Consider the following 19,535-nt stretch of genomic DNA (forward strand, 5'->3'; position numbering starts at 1 on the left):
AATAATTCAAAATAACACACAAAAAATTTATACTGACAACCAATGGAAGTTTTCTGTCACTGGCAAAGGAAGGGCACAAAATGTTTTTTTTTTTTTAACGTAAGTTTAAATAAATTGGTACAAAACAATGTCGTTTTTGAGTATAAAAATACAATTTATTTTGCTAGTTAAACATTGGTTATATATGTTGTAATCATTAAAATGATCTAAGCATATTTGCAAATAAAATATTAGAACAAATCGAAAGGCAATGATGTCGAATTTCGCGCCACATTGTCTATGATAAAACAAAAGGTTCACTCATTCAAATCAGTGTTGCTACATTAATTAATTTTTCATGTAATTTATTGATTATATTTTTTTAAACCAAGTATTCAGGAGGGAATCTACTACGTATTTTCTCTTTTCAGGATAACCAAACGAAAAAGCGAAAGAATCTTAAAAATATTCAATTTCATAATAAAATGGATGCAGAGATAGAGGCGGGAAGGTTCCTTAATCAGACGCTTGGAGCTTGGGGAGATTCTTGGAGGTCGCCGCTATTTCGGCAGGACATCATTCGTAAACTGTAAGTTTATGGATGCTTACTAAAAAAAGTTCTATATTATTTCATAAAAATCACTTACTTTGTTACTGTATTTCTTCTGTATAAAAAGTGCGTAGTTACTTAAACTAAAGAAAGAAAGCAAGACCGCGAACGGTATGTATCTACCTACCTGTTGCTTTAACGAAGACTTTGTTTTGTAAGTTTAAGTTTGTATCCTTAAAACTTAATTATCTCTTTAGTAATTTATAATGAATGTACACATTTGGCCCTAACTTTTCTTATATGACTTCACTACGCCTGGTAGTAACATAATAGCAATTAACAGTTTTGTTACAAATGCTATTGCTTTATGTGCGTGTCCATTATTGATTGATGTAGGTAGCAGTGGCGGCTCTAGGGCGGTGCGAGCATGCGATATACGTACCCCATATCTAATAATGAGGAAAATGTTATCGATCTTTGTATATTTGCTTTGCTTCGATGTGGCCATTTTAACCCCCCTGAAAGGTATGCTTCTCATTCGATCGGTCATCGAATAACCAACTAAACCTTCTACCAAATGAGGGACTTTCCAATAGACGTTCCCCAAACACACGATAGATAGCGTTCTTCACTTTTAACGTGATAATTACCTATATGAATGCATGGGATTAACTGTCTGAGAACTGATATTAGGCAGCTAAATTACTCAATTGTGTACTACCAATATTTTATGTTTATTTTTATTTTTTTAAAGAACGTCTAGGGCCCTGTGCCGAGGTTTTTCTTGCAGCTTCTTTTCCCCGGCTATACAGGTTGTGAGAAGCTGCAGTAGTTTTAGGCGGATGAGACGTTCGTTGTGTAAAAATTGACGATTCAAAGTGTAACTATGTTACCTACTGAATAAAGATATTTTTGAATTTGAATTTGAGTCCTTATTGCTGGGGTAGATACATAATAAGTAGGTAGGTACTTATTTATCTGTCAAAAAATCAGACAAGTCCAAGTGAGAGGCAAAGAACCACACCCATTATGTTAACAGTGATGTTTTTGTGGGAATATTTTTTTGATTTTGAAACTTGTTTTAACACTTTCGTTGTTTTCACAGTGAAGAAGCCATTAAAGCATCAAACAAACAATTAGACGGCTCCGCTTTAGAAGACCACATCTACAAGATAACATCAACACGCGACGAATATCTTCGGCTCGTCTATAATCTGGAGAGTCGTTTCATCAAGAAAGACAGTGACAGAACTGGCAATCGCCGTGCAACAGGTATGATAGATATGTTTGACATTATTCTATGCTCTGGGGGATTAAAATGGCCACATCGAAGCAATTAATCTAAGAAAGCAATATTGCAATTTGACATTTGCGCATATAAAAGTAGGTAAGTGCGCAATGCAAAGAAATGTCAAACAGCAATAGGTATTGCTTTCTTAGATTAATTGCTTGAAAGGTATGCTTCTCATTCGATCGATCATCGAATACCCAACTAAACCTTTTACCAAATGAGGGACTTTCCAATCGACGTTCCCCAAACACACGTTAGATAGCGTTCTTCACTTTTAACGTGATAATTACCTATTTCCTTATTGCTGGGGCAGGTACATAATTATTCAAAAATGTAATGTATGGCAGAAGCACATATATAAAACTAATTGTTGCTTGATATTTGGATCACATTATGTATAGAACGATGTTGCTACCTATGTTGCTTCTCTTTATTTTGATCAGAATAATAATGGGTGGAACTTGTAATTGTACCTTGGTGTAATAAAAATGGTCATCATTTATACGCAAAAACAAAGATAAAAGATGCATATTATGTCGGTCGGTACTCCGTGAAATTAGAAGTTTAAACAAAGAAAAACTTAACAACGCCATCTATCGTGTTTTAGGGGAACGCCGATTGGAAAGTCCCTCATTGAGGCTTTTACCCGTATTCTAAGATGTTCACTCAACTCTTGCTCAAATCTGCCCTCAGTTGAGTCGACCTCGAACTCAACTCAAAATCGGTACTCGTAACGGCGCCTCAACCTTAACTCGAGTTTTCTCTAGTATGGCATGCAGTCATTATTTTTATTTTATTATGTTGGCTCTGTAATATGCTCTATGTTATCCTCCAGTGAGTAAAGTCCTCAAATCGAGGACGTAAATGTCAACTTAAAATACCAAAATGCGAAGGGAACATTCTCGGCAGTAAAAAGGCAAAATTTATGTTAAAAGATCTTTATTTTCTAGCCCGTAGGCAGATAGGGGTGCTAATTCCTGCAGACGCCATCTAATTTTATTTTAAGTTATACCTGTCATTTTCTTATCCGCACGAAAAGGAAAGGGACGGGTAATCGACAGGCATAAAATTTTTGACGACTGCTTCGCTGAACACCCAAAGTGTGCTCCTGGTGGTAGAACGAGTAAATTTTGTATGATCCGTAGTGCTCCTTTGGTGGTTTGGTGGAGCACATCTTATGTCGTTATAGTTATGGTTCCACTTTACCCCTACAAAGGATGGAACACATGATGACTATTTTATTTGCACTTGACTCTGAAGAGTACTTCAAATATTTCAAGTACTTATTTCATTTTAGTAGTCCCTCCAATGTGTTCATAACTTAAAAGGAGCACGACAGGTAACTCAAAAGTTTCCCTTCTGTACCACTAAAGGGGCACAACAGAGCATTAGAATTTACCCGTTCTACCACCAGGAGCACACTTTGGGTGTTCAGCGGAGCAATCGTCAAATTTTTGGAATACACGTCAATTTTAAGCAGAAATCTAAAACAACCGTCTAAAAATTTTACATTGGACAATACATAAACAGCCTATATACGTCCCACTGCTGGGCACAGGCCTCCCCTCAATCAACCGGAGGGGGTATGGAGCATACTCCACCACGCTGCTCCACTGCGGGTTGGTGGAGGTGTTTTTACGGCTAATAGCCGGGACCAACGGCTTAACGTGCCCTCCGAAGCACGGAATCATCTTACTTTTTCGGACAATCAGGTGATTCAAGCCTGAAAAGTCCTTACCAAACAAAGGACAGTCTCACAAAGTGATTTCGACAATGTCCCCATCGGGAATCGAACCCGGACCTCCAGATCGTGAGCCTAACGCTCTAACCACTAGACCACGGACGCTGTTACTAGACCACGGAGGCTGTTACATTGGCCAATAACCCCACAGAATTAAGTAGACAGCGCGTCAAACGGATTACATACCAGCGAGATGCCTATTTTATTCGCCCGGGTTATTCATTCGTTTTAAAATTAACTTGTTGACAATCATCCGTCCCTTTCCTTTTCGACGGATAAGAAAATGACGGATATAACTTAAAATAAAATTAGGCGGTGTCTGCAGGAATCGGGGCCAGGATCAAAGTAAAATACGCAATAAGCAATTTGAAAAATAAGAAGTCAGTGTCCTTATTACCAGAGGAACACTCTTGGGAACTGCACATCGCTGAGTATGATAAATGTGAATAATGTCTATCATCTCTTCCGTACTGTATACTGCGAAAGACACACATTTCTCATCTCTTTCGCACTTGGCGATATACTACATATACGTACATATATATGTATCCTGCTCTCATTCTAATACTACGTTAAAAGTATATACGTCCCACTGCTGGGCACAGGCCTCCCCTCAATCAACCGGAGGGGGTATGGAGCATACTCCACCACGCTGCTCCAATGCGGGTTGGTGGAGGTGTTTTTACGGCTAATAGCCGGGACCAACGGCTTAACGTGCCCTCCGAAGCACGGAATCATCTTACTTTTTCGGACAATCAAGCCTGAAAATTCCTTACCAAACAAAAGACAGTCTCACAAAGTGATTTCGACAATATCCCCATCGGGAATCGAACCCGGACCTGACGGGTGTTAAACTGACCCTACTCAACTTAAAATGGTCAGTAATGACGTTCCGATTCCAAGGTGTCATACTATCTTTTATGTATGAACCATCAATGACCCATGGTCTCTGCCCGTGAAAGGGTTAAAAGAGCTTTATTTTCTAGCCCTTAGGCAGATAGGGGTGCTAAATCAGTTGAGTGAACATCTTGGAATCGTGAGCCTAACGCTCTAACCACTAGACCACGGAGGCTGTTGGAAAAGGGATATATTTAATGGTATTTTCAAAAATACATGGTTCTATGATAATTTTGCGGTGACACTACTGATATTGTCTTCCCGTACTCTGAAACTCACCCATCTGACCTATTAGGAGTCTAGTGTAGTGATGTAACGAATTCGCATTCGCATATTTCTTCACATTCGCATTCTCAAAAACCCTGCTAATTTCGAGCGAAGAACTTTCAGAAAAAAATACGCGTGCCATTGGAAATAAATTTAGGTTTAACACTCTAGCATAGAATAAGGAATAATACTAAGCATAGAACGGCAACTCCCCGCTCCCCACCAGCGGCTGAGCTAGGTTTACCTTACCCTTTAGTCTTCAATCGTATGGGCGTCAGACGTCACATACACAGATGCGCGTGTACGATAACGTCAATGTGTAGTGTCTATGTAAAACGAGGCTTTTGTATGAAGTGTCCGGTGTGCCTCTAGCTGCCGGGTCTGCATGACAACCACGCTGCGCGCGGCGCGAATTATATCGACCGTTTGGACCAATAAACGATACGAATGCTATCTACGTAGATAGACGTCAAACGAAACACCACGTAGCGTAGTTGGCATGTCTTTCGAAGCTGAATGGTTTTGCGCGATTGGTATTTTTTTATAAATTAAAAAAAAAAACAATAATCTGCGGCTACTGCGCGTTTTTTGGGAATTAAGACGATTTTTATGTCTACGGTGGCTAGCGTATTATTATTTAGCTCATTTCTTAATTTCAGGTCCCGACACCTGTATTGTGTGTATTTGGTGTCAAAATGGAGCCATCGGTATATGACGCTAGATTTAATACGTTGACAGTCCTCATACAAAATGTTTTGACTTCCATGTAAGTCCCGCATATTACCTTAATTTTTATTAGTCCTGTTAAAAACGGAAATAATAATAAATGTATTATAAACACTTCACAATACCTATTGAGTGCAATAGGAACCATATCTCTTACTATCATGAAAAATTAGAACTTTCAAAGGCCGCACTCAGGGCACTGAACAAGTATGGGTCACGGACGTATGGAGCTAGGCCGTCATGACCCATATATGGATCACTGGACTGTCAACGTGTTAAAAACTGCATATTCGCATTCGCGTAGGTATATCGGCGGTAGATATTCGCGAATGTCAATAAATCAATAAGTATTCGTTACATCACTAACCTAGAGGATCTGTCGTCGCTATGTATGGATAATTAAACCTATCTATCTATATGGTCTGTTTCAGACGATGTAGACAGTGATCTGGAGGTATTTCTAGTCATGACAATACATGCTGACGGAAGACAAGAGATTTACGACGAACAACTCAATCGTTACCTGAACCGTTTGTAAAACTCATGTTTTTAGCAGAAAAACGACTCAAAATGCATCTCTTTGCTGTCAATCCAGTTTGGAGCACTTTTTTCCTTATTATTCACGAGATTTTAAAAGGAAATTAATAAAAAGTAATTACTACATGAAAGCAAGATGGATTATTTAACACGTTGACAGTTCAGTGACCCATATACGAGTCATGACGCACTAGCTCCATACGTCCGTGACCCATATACGGGTCATGACGCACTAGCTCCATACGTCCGTGACCCATATACGGGTCATGACGCACTAGCTCCATACGTCCGTGACCCATATACGGGTCATGACGCACTAGCTCCATACGTCCGTGACCCATATACGGGTCATGACGCACTAGCTCCATACGTCCGTGACCCATATACGGCTCACTCAGTAAGTCACTAAGGTAATTATTACATTAAAGCTGTACAACGCCATCTATATTGATTTTGGTGAACGTAGCCTGGAAAGTCCTTCAGTATAACCTTACCTACACGTCTTCTCAAGCCAAAAATAAATAAATAATTTTAGTAGATATCTTATACCTTGTACTTTTTAGACTAGAAATGTTTATATAAGTATGTACTTATGTCTTATTATATGTATAAAAATAAATAAATAAATAAATATTTTTTATGTATTATAATTATTATTACCCTTATTAAGTACTCAAGCTCAGAGTTGCTTCTGGATTAATTTTCCACTACATTTTTTTTTCTATTACTTTTTGGTGGAGGTACAGTATATAAGGAAAATCAACGTCTCTATAAACGCATGTACTTACCAAAATAAAACCGACATACAAAATAACAATACATGAACCGATCGTTATGTAACTTCGGCAGAGAGCCGCCATGTCGACGCGTGCGCTTGACAACTCTCATTATAATTTATCTGAGTACTCAACTAAGATAAGTGGGTTTTTTTTACGTGACTTATTGTAGATTTGCCGCAGATGGCATTAACTTGGCCGGACAAACGGGGCGTGCTGAAGGCTGGGTAAGTGGGCAGATAGAATAGAATAGAATAGAATAATTTTATTTGCTTGGATACATGGTTGTTACAAGATGGTCACAATTTTATGTATAAGGATCTCATGATAACAAGAAAAATACAAGTAAATTGTGTTTATAATAATATTTGAATTCAGGAAATATAAATTATAATAAAATCTGTTAGGCATACACACTCAACAATCTCTAACACATACATACATAACATAGCTGGCTGACGAAAAGTGGGTGACTCCTCTGCCTACCCCTTCGGAGATACAGGCGTGATGTTATGTTAAAATCTGTTAGGTGATGTTCGCTTGTTATGTGTCTGTTGTATCTCCATGACGCTATTTCTTTTTATTTCTTTCTTCGTCTGACGAGTGTGTTGGACTGTCAATTTTTAAACGCAATTTCCCTAAAATAGGACTTTTATGAGGTTTCTTTTTATCTTTGTTCTTGTCCTGTTTCTTGTCTTTTTCCTCTTCTTCCTTAACCATAAAGTCTTCGACACCCCATATAGATTGGGCTCTAGCAGCTCTTGCCTTTGTACTAGACGGTTCCTCGTCCGATTCATCTTCCGATGAGTGTGAGTCAGCCATTACCCGCACTCTACTACTCTTCTCGTCCTCACTCGGTTCTGGTATTTTGACTTTCCCTTTCCCGCTCTTGTCATCTTTCTTTACTTTTCCCATCATAAAGTCTTCCACACCAACCATAGACTGGGGTGTACTGGCTTTTGATTTTACACTTAAAGCGCTTTCCTTGTCACCTACATTTAAATCAGGATGCTCAGAGTCATCAATACGCAGCTCATGCTTTGTACCAGAGGTTTGTGCTTTTTTCTGCAATGCAATATCACTCAAAAATGACTTCATTGACTGATTGGGGTCTACCGACTTAGGCGAGATATCCTGTGGATCCCGTGTATCCTTAGGCACTTTAAATGTTGTTATTTCTTTCTTAAATGTAAGCGTCGACTGTCGGTGCTTCAGTTCTTTTGGATCGTCGTTTATATCAGGCTTCTGTGGTTCTTCAAAAGTTAAGCCCGAGCGTGGAGGCATGTCTGCAATTAATTTCGGCTGTATTGCGTTTCGCTCTACATCTGTAATCGGTTCCTCGTAGGTGTGATCATCACTGTGATATTCCTTAAGGAGTGATGCTATTGCTTCTTTGTCTTGTTGTAGTAATAACTCATCAACTCCTGGTGGGTGCTCTATTTGAGATGCTCTGCTAATATAACTTCTTACTTTTTGCGCAAATGACTTACGATCTTGCCTATTAGCCAATACGGGAAGCGACTCTTCATCTGAAAGAGATACATTTGAAGGAACTGAGTGAGTACTCTCGTTTAACATTTTTAATATTGATGGTTCTTCTTGACCCTTACTTACGGAAGGCGGTCTATTTTGTAATTCAATTAAATTCTGTAAGGTTTCTTTTTTCTCTTCATCGTCAACTTTTGATATTGATGATTTTTCTGATGCTCTGCTGGAGAAAGTCTTGTGGTCTTGTAAATCGATTACATTCTGTATGCTTTCTTTTTTCTCTTCATCATTTAAGAACGATTTTTTATCTAAATCTGGTGCAATCATTTCACTTCTAGCAAAAAATAAGTTGTCTGCATCATGCCTTTCATCAGGAGGAGACATGTATAGGTGTCCCTTATCAGGTTTAGATGCAGCATCTTTTGTGTCAGAAATATACCGAGGTACATTAAAAGGCAATTTATTAGTGTCAGGAGACTGTACAGCATCGACTAAGGGTTCAGGTCGAATATCTTCTGATAATTTTATACTGGCTAGCTCTTTATCAACAGCCGTTCTATCAACACCGGTCATCATAGATTTACGCCTACCATAAGCAGGGGGTGGAGTATACTCATCATCTGAAGATTGTCGTTTGCTTTCTAGAACAACATGAATATTCGATTCAGGCTTATCTTTCTGTGGTTCCTTTGCGTTTTTGGGGTCAGAAGCAGCATGTGGATCTGTAGTCGGTATTTGAGATTGTGTAACAGTAGATCTACGTCTACTGTTCATGGGCCATTGGCTGAAATCCACAGGTGGTTGTGGTGGCGGTTCTTGTAACAGGGGTGGTGGTTCTGACACGGGTTGTTGAAATAATAAAGGCGGTTCTTGCGACTCGTACGGTGCTTGTGGCATGGGTTGATCTTGTAACAGGGGTAGTTCTTGTGACAAGGGCTGCTCTTGTGACAGAGGTGGTACTTGTGACACGGGTGGTTCATCCAACAGGGGCGGTTCTTGTGAAACGAGTGGGTGGTATGACCCAGATGGTTCTTGTGACATGAACGGTTGGTATGACACAGGCGCTGGTAGTGACACGGGTGGTTCTTGTGACAGGGGCGGTACTAGTGACTGAGGTGGTTCTTGTGACACGAGTGGTTCTTGTTCCATGAGCAGTTTTTGTGGCAAGAGCGGTTCTTGTGACTTGGGCGGTTCTTGTAACATAAGCGGTGTTTCTGACACGGGCGGTGTTTGTGACACGGGCGGTTCTTGTGACACGGGCGGTTCTTGTGACACGGGCGGTTCTTGTGACACGGGCGGTTCTTGTGACACGGGCGGTTCTTGTGACACGGGCGGTTCTTGTGACACGGGCGGTTCTTGTGACACGGGTGATTCTTGTGATATGACCGGTTGGTATGATACAGGTGGCTCTTGTGACACATGCGGTTCCTGTGATACGGGTGGTTCCTGTGACACGGGTGGTTCCTGTGACAGGGGTGGTTGGTATGTCACGGGCGGTCCTTGTGGCTCGGGCAGCTTTTGCGATACAGGCGGTTCTTGCGACACTGGCGGTTCTTGTGACTCGGGCAGTTTTTGCGATACAAGAGGTTCTTGAGACACTGGCGGTTCTTGTGACACTGGGGCTGAGGGTTGTTCTGGCGTTACTGGTGTTGTGTCGGCTAGCATCCTTGATCCGAATAATAATAACGATTGAGGTAGCATGTGTAATATCGATTGAGCAATTGTCTCCGATGGTCTAGCTTCTTCTGCAGGCTTGGCTGTTTCTGTTATGGGCTTTGCCTCAGCGGGTATAGTTATTTCTGTATCTGGTCGAATTGGAACATTTTGGTTTGGTCTAGTTTCTGCGAAAGGTGGAACTGCTGGATACGGTTTTGCGTCTTCGGGTATAGATATTTCTGTATCCGATTTAATTTTAATTGTTGGGGTAGTTTCTTCGGCAGGTTGAACTCCTGGATATGGGTTAACTTCTGTGGGAGGTTGAACTGCTGAATATGGAGTAGCTTCTAATGGTTGACTCGGAACAGCTGTTGGAGATCTAACTTCCATGGGAGGTTGAATAGTTGCGTATGAGCTAGCTTCTACAGGGGATTGAACTGCTAGATATGGGCTAGGTTCTGCCGGTTGAGTTGGAACTGTTGGACTTAGGCTAATTTCTGCTGGTTGACCCGGAAGTCCCTGAACAGTTGCATATGGACCAGCTTCTGTGAGAGGTTCAACAGTTAGATTTGAAGGTTTATCCTCTAGAAGTTGAACAGCTGGATATGAGCTAACTGGTGCAAGAGATTGAGCTGCTGGATACGGGCTAACCTCTGCCGGAGGGATAGGTTGAACAGTTGGATATGGGAGAGCTTCAGTGGGAGGTTGAGTAGCTGGATAGAGATCTTTCTCTTCTACAGACTGAACGGTTGGAAATGGAGCTTTCTTTTCTAAAGGTTGAACAGCTGGAGATGGAGCTTTCTCTTCTAGAGGTTGAACAGCTGAAAATAGAGTTTTCTCTTCTAGAGGCTGAACAGTTGAGTACGGGCTACTTTCTTCGGGGGGTTTAGCATTTAGGCTAGCTTCTGTGAGAGGTTGAACAGCTGAATATGAGCTAACTTCTGCTGGTCGAGCTGTTGGAGATGGGCTAGTTTCTTGTATTCGAAGCGGGCCCTCGGGAGATGGACTAACTGCTGTTGAACGATCGGAACCTGAAGGAAGTGGGCTAAATTCTGCTAGCCGAGCTGTTGTCGATGAGATAACTTCTGGTAGCCGACCTAAAAGTGGACTAGCTTCTCCTGGTCGAGCTATTGAAGGTGGGGTGGCACCTGTTGGCCGACCAGTGGGTGGGCTACTTTCTACTGGTCGAACTATTGAAGGTGGGCTAGCTTCTGTTGGTCGATTCTGAACTGTTGGCTGTGGACTTGCTTCTGCGGGTGATTTAACAGTTGGTTGAACATCTTTCTCCTCTAGAGGTTGAATAGCCGTAGATGGAGATGCAGTTGTCTCTTCGGAAAGAGAAACAGTCTCATCGACATCTGTTTCTTCGGCGAGCTGACTCTTACTAGCATTGAAGGCAAGGGTAGATGCAGTTCTTTCAGATTTTACTTTGTCTATATATTTTGATAGGGCAGCCCACGGTGCCTCCTCTTCACCTTCTTCATCGCGAAGTTTTGCCTTTGACTCAATAGCAAATTCTTGGACTTCGGCTTCCTGTGTAATCTGGACTTTTCTTTTTTCAAGAGCGCCCTTATCGTCCTCCAAACTTTTGCGAACAACGAAGGCTGGAGGTGGAGCAGCCTTTGGAGGGAAGATGATTTTCCTGCTAGTTGGAAAATGATCCAGCAAATACGCCCAGTCTTTAAAGTAGAGCGTTAGTATTTGGCTCCTGCACAATGTCTTGTAGGAGAGGGAGTACGAAGAATCAGGATGCAATCCCTGAAACTAAGCAGAACTGTTAAGAAGTCATCAACCACGTAAGCGCCATTTTGAAAAATAACATTCGAATTTGATTTTTGTCAACAAAACTTTGTGATGCAAACTATAGTCTAGAATTGAAAATAATTTTAAGAAATCCACGTGTTATTGAAGGAAACTAGAAAACATGAATTTTTAAAAAGGCGCTTACGTATATTTCACTATAGGGCAAAGAAGAACCCAAACTTTTTTTCAAGTGCACTATCTTTCAGTATTCCTGTGTGTGCAATAAATTATTTTTTAAGTAAGTATGTATGTTATATTTACCGAGCCGAAGTGTTCGCCTTTCGCATATACTTTGAGTAATTCTTCCATATCCTCGTCTAGTTCTTGAACTTGTCCTTTGTGTATAAAAAACATGGCACCAGACATGTCGCCTTCTTTTACCACGTACATATCTGCGTTAATAAGTATGCAATAATGTACAAATTCGACCAATGCCGAGCTGTCCTGAGCTGGGGGACTTAAAAGGCCACATTTAATCAACTCATTTAAATAGCAATATTGCTATTTGACATTTATTGACAATGCGCACTTATTTTAATATGCGCAAATGTCAAATAGCAAAGTGCGTTTTTAATAATCGTTCCAAAATAGACAGAGAGAGTGGGCATTTTACTATGAAAAGTGATCCAAGGCCATTAGGCCCGTCATAAATGATTATCACGTGCTCTACGGTGAAGGAAATCATCGTGAGGAAACACAAATTCCTGAGAAGTGCATTTTCGGAGGTATGTGACCTAACTTATATTGGGCTGGTATTCCCTTCGCGGGTAGAAAGGTCAGACAGGCAGTCGCTTCTGTGAAAAACCGGACCTGTCAAATTTTCAGGTTAGGTAAGCGGACCCTGTGGAAAACGGGATAATGCACGAGGTTAATAACAAAATCAATGTCGTACCTTCAGTATAATAGTACGGTTGCAAGCAGGCTACCAATTGTCGTTGGAAAGCAGCATCACACAGTGAGAAGACAGGATGCTGTAACGAAATTTTTCACTTAAGAACGACACAAACTCCTTTGGCAGTCGCTTCTGTAAAAGTCGAACCTATCCAATCAGGGTGGTTAAAAAGACAACATCGAAGCAATTAAAAAACAATATTGCAATATGACATTTGAACATATAAAAGTACGCAATGCAAACAAATGTCAAATAGCAATATTGCTTTTTAAATGAATTGCTTCAATGTGTTCAACCCAATCTCTTTTACAAGGTTAGGTTAGATTGAAGAGAACCACAGCTCACCAGAAGACAACGTGCTGGGACACAAATATGTATGGTCACAACGGTCCATTGCGTTGACACAACTAGACACAAACTCTGTGTGGGTCAGAAAGGCGGATGTACTGTTGCAGTTATGAATATGTTATATACGAAAGGAACGTACCTGAAACGTACATGACTGTACCTCAAGTGTAATTCAATGTACCTCCAAGAAACGGGAGAAATTATAGTAATAAAGTGAGCAGCGGTTTTGACGGTCAGAATGGCGGGTGTACGTTGAAAATGAACGTAATAGATAAGATACGGTTATGTGATTTTTCGCAAGGAAATGTATCTTCAGTGTAAAAATGTGCGAAAGTACTATGCAACTATAGTCCGGCAATCTCGTGCGCGACCCTCCTGCGGGGCGACAGACGGTGGCGGGGACGGGGTAGCGCGTCATCATCTTGACATTCTAGAACACGGCTGCACACGTAGAGAAGTGTGCCAGGATAAATCTTGCGATAAGTTGTACTTACTTGTGTTACTTGTAATATATGTAGGAGTGAATAAAAAGATAGAACTATTTTATTTTATTTTTATTATTATGCTTGAGGACCAAATATTAGGAAAACTAAAAATTAAATATTAATAGATTGTTTTATTATAAATCAATTTCCAATGTCGTTTACGTATTCGGCCGATGTTCGGTAATTTTTTCGCCTTTCAAAAAATTGGTACACTTTATGTACAATCTCCTTCAGTTGTCTTGAGATAGTCTTACTCATCCTCAGATAGTAATCTCGTGTGCGTCGCCCTCAAAGTAGAACAGATTATCAAGCACGTGTTGCCGCTTCGACTGCGCGGCCGAGACTGCCGTACTTGACGCGCAGATGCACGCGTTTCCCTTCCCCGTTATACCACCTGCTACCCGCTGACATCTTAGCTACCCCGTCCCCGCCACCGTCTGTCGCCCCGCAGGAGGGTCGCGCACGAGATTGCCGGACTATAGTACAGTAACTGGCATCAGGTGAGATATTGGCGAACCTAAGACCAAAGTAAAGTGAAATAGATACAGTCAAATCCTTACATTACGAATGTGAACCAAGTAAACTGCAGACATAACTTTTTCCTTGAGGACCTGCGGAGCTTCTACCAAGAAATACGGCGTCTGCATCCCACGCGCCTCACGCCACAGATACAAACTGTAATCCTTGCATAACTTCACCAAGTTTTCCGATACACGATTACAGGCGAGAAATTCCTGGAAACCAGTAAAAAAAAATATTAAAGAAAATTAAAAAAATCTTTATTGCACATACACGAACATACATATTACAGCACAATTGGCGGCGGTTTCATTGCTCTACAGCAATTTGAACCAGAAAGTATGGAACGTTTAGATGCGGGACGGTGCAACAAGAAGGAAAAGATGAAACATCTTTTGACTCAACAGTTAAATATTATGTCATAGAGCGCTGTGTGTTGGCATAAGTGGCGTTATGAGTCAGCATAGACTAAGGAATAATACTACGTATAGAACGGCTACTCTCCGCTCCCCACCAGCGGCTGAGCTAGTTTTACCTCACCACTCCTCGATCTTACTTTAGTCTCCAATCGTATGGGCGTCAGACGTGATACACACAATGCGCGAGTAAGATAACGTCAATGTAGTGTCTGTGTAAAACGAGGTTTTTTGTTTGAAGTGTCAGGGGTGTGCTTCAGGTTAGGTTAGATCCTGTGAGAACGGGACCGCGAACGGAGGGGAACGCTAGAGATTATGGTGAGGAATGATAAAAAACTCACCAGCAATTCGAGGTATTTGTAGTAGTAAGAATAGCAGCGGAATGAGCGATTGTGGATGATATGAGCTATGTCTCCAATTGTGAACATGTATAAATATACAGCGACAATCATTAGCATAGACGCAAATACTATCTGCCGGACAAAAGAAGAAAATAGGTGTACTGATGATAGAGGAGCTCGGTGGCGCAGCGGTTAACGCGCTTGGTCTGCGATTGTTGAAGTTAAGCAACTTTCGCAAAGGCCGGTCATAGGATGGGTGACCACAAAAAAAAAGTTTTCATCTCGAGCTCCTCCGTGCTTCGGAAGGCATGTTAAGGCGTTGGTCCCAGCTGCATTAGCAGTCGTTAATAACCACCAATCCGCACTGGGCCCACGTGGTTGTTTAAGGCCTGATCTCCCTATCCATCCATAGGGAAGGCCCGTGCCCCAGCAGTGGGGACGTTAATGGGCCTATGATGTGATGTGATTAGTGACACCGTAACGAAAACCGAGGGGAATGACTCAGCTTTTGTTATTCTGAGTTAATATCAAGTGGAATTTTCCATCACAAAAGAAAATAATTTAAACAGCACAAAAAAATAAAAAATATTCGACGCCCCCCTCAGTATTCGGTACGGTGTCACTATAACACCCTGTATATTATACATCATAATTGTCATATGTATAATTAAGTATTATTACATAGCTATAGATCGCTCGTATGCCTATGAGCGTAGGTACCTAGAGCCAAAATAATTAATAAGACAATCCGCAGCCACTCCTGACGTTCGTTCCAAGATTCATTGAAGAAGAAAGAAACGTTAACCTTAAAAAACCTTATACTGACAGACACTCTTTATTACACACAACGAAACACATAGCACATACATACACATACACATGTTATTAGACACATGACACAGACCATTCTTAATAATATTTTTTAATTTCAAACAGACAACGACACACAGAATTATAATTTTACTTACACAATTAAACAACATCAATAATTACTTAACCTAGCATAACACAAAATGATAATGTACGTGGGTGCCGCAGTCCACCGAAAAAAGGCCAGAATTCAGCGACATGTTTTATTATTCCTAAACGTTACATTATAATACACAGCAACATTATGTAACGTGTCGCAGTCCACCGAAAAAAGGCCAGGGTTCAGCAACATCTTTTAATTATTCCTAAACGTTATAATATCATAAAATTACATAGGTAACGTATGCTTGTATTTCTCTCTTATATTAAAGAATTTTATGTGTGACTGTGACGTAGCCTACTTACCTCGTATACCGAACTGGGTATGATATCTCCGACACCGACTAGAGTGATGACTGCCACTACAAAGTACGTTGAAGTGACATACAGCGTTCCTGGACTTAAGTCTTTACCATCAGCTGAAAAAGTTATGAAAAATAATTCAATATTTTCTTCTGTCGCGTGAGATGTGTGTGAAAGCGTTGACGATCACACCAACGACAGTATTGCAGATGGTTATTATTGAGCCCCTAGGGGCCCCTGACACTGCTGAGGGACACTAATCGATGATACTTCTTATTACAAATTTAGCCTCATAAAATCTTATTTTGTTTCACAGAAGAGAGTAGCAAGTCTAGCACGCTATATAAGCGCGATGCGAAATAAAATAAGGTCCTTGGTACACGCGACTACCGGGACATGCGATTTTTTCAAGATGTCGGAATCTAAATTGTCTTATTATTGTATATTACTTATGGAAGAGCCAAGATAAAGGCAGACGCCAATTTTCATAAGAAATGAGAAAATTGATAGTTTTTAATATCAATTTGTGTGACACACTTTTCATATTCAAGTCGCGAGCAAGTAGATTCGTGAACGAGGAACCTTAACTCGTCTGTCAAAGACAACTCGCGCTTTGACATTTACTCGCTCTAAGTACTTACTCGCACCGTAAGCGTGCTAAGTCTGCAGGTAAGATCGGTTGAGGGACTTTTGCGCCATTTTTGCTCCTTAGCCATAACACATGGTAAATAGAAAATAAAAAGGTATTTATTGCGGTTACCATGCCAACGCCACGACGAACCAGGCTTATTTCTCTCCTCTAGCAAGCTGATATGTGCCCATATACAGGAACAAACATGCACAAACAAAGAGAACCACACCAGCATATGGCAAATAGCACTCATTGTCATATTGCTGTTTAGCTTCTCATAGTACCGATTCAGAACACTGTTTATAGTCACCTGAAAGACGAAAATTGGTTAAGTGTATCTACTGTTTCATATAACGCATTTCTCACACCTTGCCTGAGTGTGAACACTCATACAGTTAGGTTAGTAGCTTCTTGGGTGAATTTACTCCACCGAAAATAGGTACTTTCGGTGGCGCATTATTTGTTGTTTTTTCTAAAGTGTTAGCTACAAATGACGTCATCATCCACAGGAATTTTCTTACCTTTCAAAAATAAATGTGCCACCGAAAGAATAATGCTCTTATAGAACGGATTCTTCGTAACGGACCTAACTACCTCCCCTGACTGGGTTTCACTTTAGTCTAAATGGCCGTAAGCCATTAAAGCGTACTTACGCGTTAGGCGGCACACAGACGATTTTTTTGTATAGACAACATTCACCAACACTTCCCGCGTACATGTGTCAGACCATACGCGGCGATACATTATTAGAGGGTCATATATTTAAGTTGTTTTGTATATACATTATACATACCACTCTGAAGACTCGGTTTAGGCGAAGATATGCAAACGTCCTCCACGGTTCAGGGCTAACCAAACAAAATACTTCAATGGGCACACAAGACACTGCGTCGTATCTAAATTCACCTCTATAATATCTGCAAATAAACATACATGAACTTGTACCCATAATCAGTAATTTAGTAGACAGTCTCAAGTAATCGGAAGATGTACTTGCAGCCGCTTGTTGAATTTTAATATGAATTCCTAAAATGGTTATCTGGTAAGTCTGCGAATAGAGGAGACAAGGAAAACGATTCTCACTGGTTAATTCTGAGACATACTGATCATAATTTTTTTGTCAAGGTTTCTCTTGCGCGCCATCTTCTCCCAAGCTATAACCGTTCCGAAGAAGTGGTAGGTAATAAGAATGTAGGTAACACCATAATTGAATCTTCACTTTCAATAGTTTGAAGATACTTTTTTTTCGACATTAGTCGCAGAAGACAAGCAGCTGAATGTACACTTACTATCTGTTTTATCACAAACTAAATACGCTGTAAAAAGTATCTTGGAACACACTCACCTCTTTCTTTCTGCCTTCGTATAGTCACTAGCTTCCATTGCCTCCTCTTCGGTCTCAAACGGCGCCGCCAAACACACAGCTATTTTCAATAAGAAAGCCAAGTCCAGAAAATAAAGTATTCCGATGAGAATGAGGTTATTGTTCATGAAACCTGCATAAAATAATTAATCATAGTATCCTAACGTTATATTTCGAATTGTGTTAAGAGGTACAGCCATCGTAGGCGATAAATGCTTCTAGTTAATAGTCTTTGGTGGCTAATTAATAACCCTGATACCAGAGTTGCTGAGATTAGTAATCCACCTCACAACCAAGACGATAGAAGATTGTCTTTCTCCAGTGTCAGGCATGGAGTCATAAATATTTCTAAAAGGGTGGCCAACCTACCTGCGTTATAAATGTCTCCGAACACACACGCCATGGATATTATCAAGAAGGACACTTGTATCTTTTCGGCATGATGATGAACAATCTTAACGAATCCCTCTGCTCGTTGTGTCACCGCGGCTTCCGCATCTTCAGAGCGCTCCTTCCAAACCGTCGCCACTTTTCCTTTGAATTTGACGCTTCCAATTATGTAGTTCTGCATAAGTAATCAGAAGTCAATTGGCAAGTTTTGATAACTCTTAACATGGATACGATGTACACTTTGGTAGCAATACTGACAGACTATCAACCTATCGCCCATGTAATAGCTCATAGGGGTTAGCCAAGTTGCAAAAGCGTGTCAATCGCGCAATGATACCGCAGGACTAAATTGGACTCATCCAAAAATGACCTCACGTCAATGCCGTTGAGTACCTGTGAGGCGTCTCGATTAGTGCGAGTTACGACGTCAAGGAATGGCAATCGAAGCGCCTTGCAACTTGACTTACCAATCTTTTCTGTTGGTTTTTAGGTAATACCTGGGAAAATAAAGCAGCTGAATACGTTTGGACAGTCATTACAAAGTTAGATTATTACCTGATTATTTGGACGGAACTTGGCCAAGAGGATCCTGACGACAGGAAAGTCCTGGATGATGGCGTGTAATATCTTCGAGTTGATCTTCAGCAAGTGCATATTGGAGCACGCTACAAACCTATTTGGGCACACCTGGTACTCGACGTCATCTAAGTTACCGAATACACTGAAACAAATCAACATAAAATTACATCACGCCGAAGGCGTAGACCGAAGTGCATAAAATATACCCCACTCTTCGTCCCAAGTAATAGGGAGCGAGCCTATTGCCCACAAATCCTGAAAACTATGTGATATCATTTATCCATAATCCAAACATGAACTCAAATTCACAAACCTTAATTTCGGTGGCAATTAAATAAAAATTGGCGATAAAACTACAAATGCTGAAAGCTCTCACCTGCTCGTGTGTTCTGTTTTCCTAACTCAATAGTGCATTAAACTTAATCCTACCTTCCAAGCGGTAACTTCGTGAGGACATGTTGATCATCGTCTTTGTATCGCATATCCATAATGCCTTTGTCTATGAAATATAAGTCGGAGATGACGTCATCGCGTTCAATGACGACCATACCCTGGCGATAGTAAATGCTGGACACTGCGCGTCCCAAG

The 19,535-nt window shown here is 40.7% G+C and overlaps 1 protein-coding gene across 3 annotated transcripts; it reads left to right on the plus strand.

The window, feature by feature from the left end:
- Positions 1-339: 339 nt before the first annotated feature.
- On the plus strand, positions 340-18,933 carry LOC126371094 (mediator of RNA polymerase II transcription subunit 15-like). 3 transcript variants are annotated; one of them, XR_007566955.1, is made up of 4 exons: positions 340-568; positions 1,635-1,801; positions 5,385-5,491; positions 18,859-18,933. XR_007566955.1 is itself a non-coding variant. In XM_050016310.1 (3 exons), the coding sequence occupies exons 1-3, from the start codon at positions 465-467 to the stop codon at positions 5,438-5,440; spliced, it is 327 nt and encodes a 108-aa protein (XP_049872267.1). In that variant the 5' UTR covers positions 340-464; the 3' UTR covers positions 5,441-5,784. The 3 variants fall into 3 exon arrangements, 2 of the variants coding, with proteins under 2 accessions (XP_049872267.1, XP_049872259.1); XM_050016310.1 differs by lacking the exon at positions 18,859-18,933 and having other exon boundaries at positions 5,385-5,784; XM_050016302.1 differs by lacking the exons at positions 5,385-5,491; positions 18,859-18,933 and adding an exon at positions 5,883-6,563 and having other exon boundaries at positions 348-568.
- The last annotated feature ends 602 nt before the right edge of the window (positions 18,934-19,535 follow it).

Source organism: Pectinophora gossypiella, chromosome 1 (genome assembly GCF_024362695.1).
Source record: "Pectinophora gossypiella chromosome 1, ilPecGoss1.1, whole genome shotgun sequence".
NCBI lineage: Eukaryota > Metazoa > Arthropoda > Insecta > Lepidoptera > Gelechiidae > Pectinophora > Pectinophora gossypiella.

Excerpts from the sequence above, each read along its gene's own strand:
- LOC126371094 (XM_050016302.1), top strand. The coding sequence starts at position 465 with ATGGATGCAGAGATAGAGGCGGGAAGGTTCCTTAATCAGACGCTTGGA. Across the intron at positions 569-1,634 it reads CAGGACATCATTCGTAAACT|TGAAGAAGCCATTAAAGCAT; the intron begins GTAAGTTTATGG and ends TTGTTTTCACAG. Across the intron at positions 1,802-5,882 it reads TGGCAATCGCCGTGCAACAG|ACGATGTAGACAGTGATCTG; the intron begins GTATGATAGATA and ends GGTCTGTTTCAG.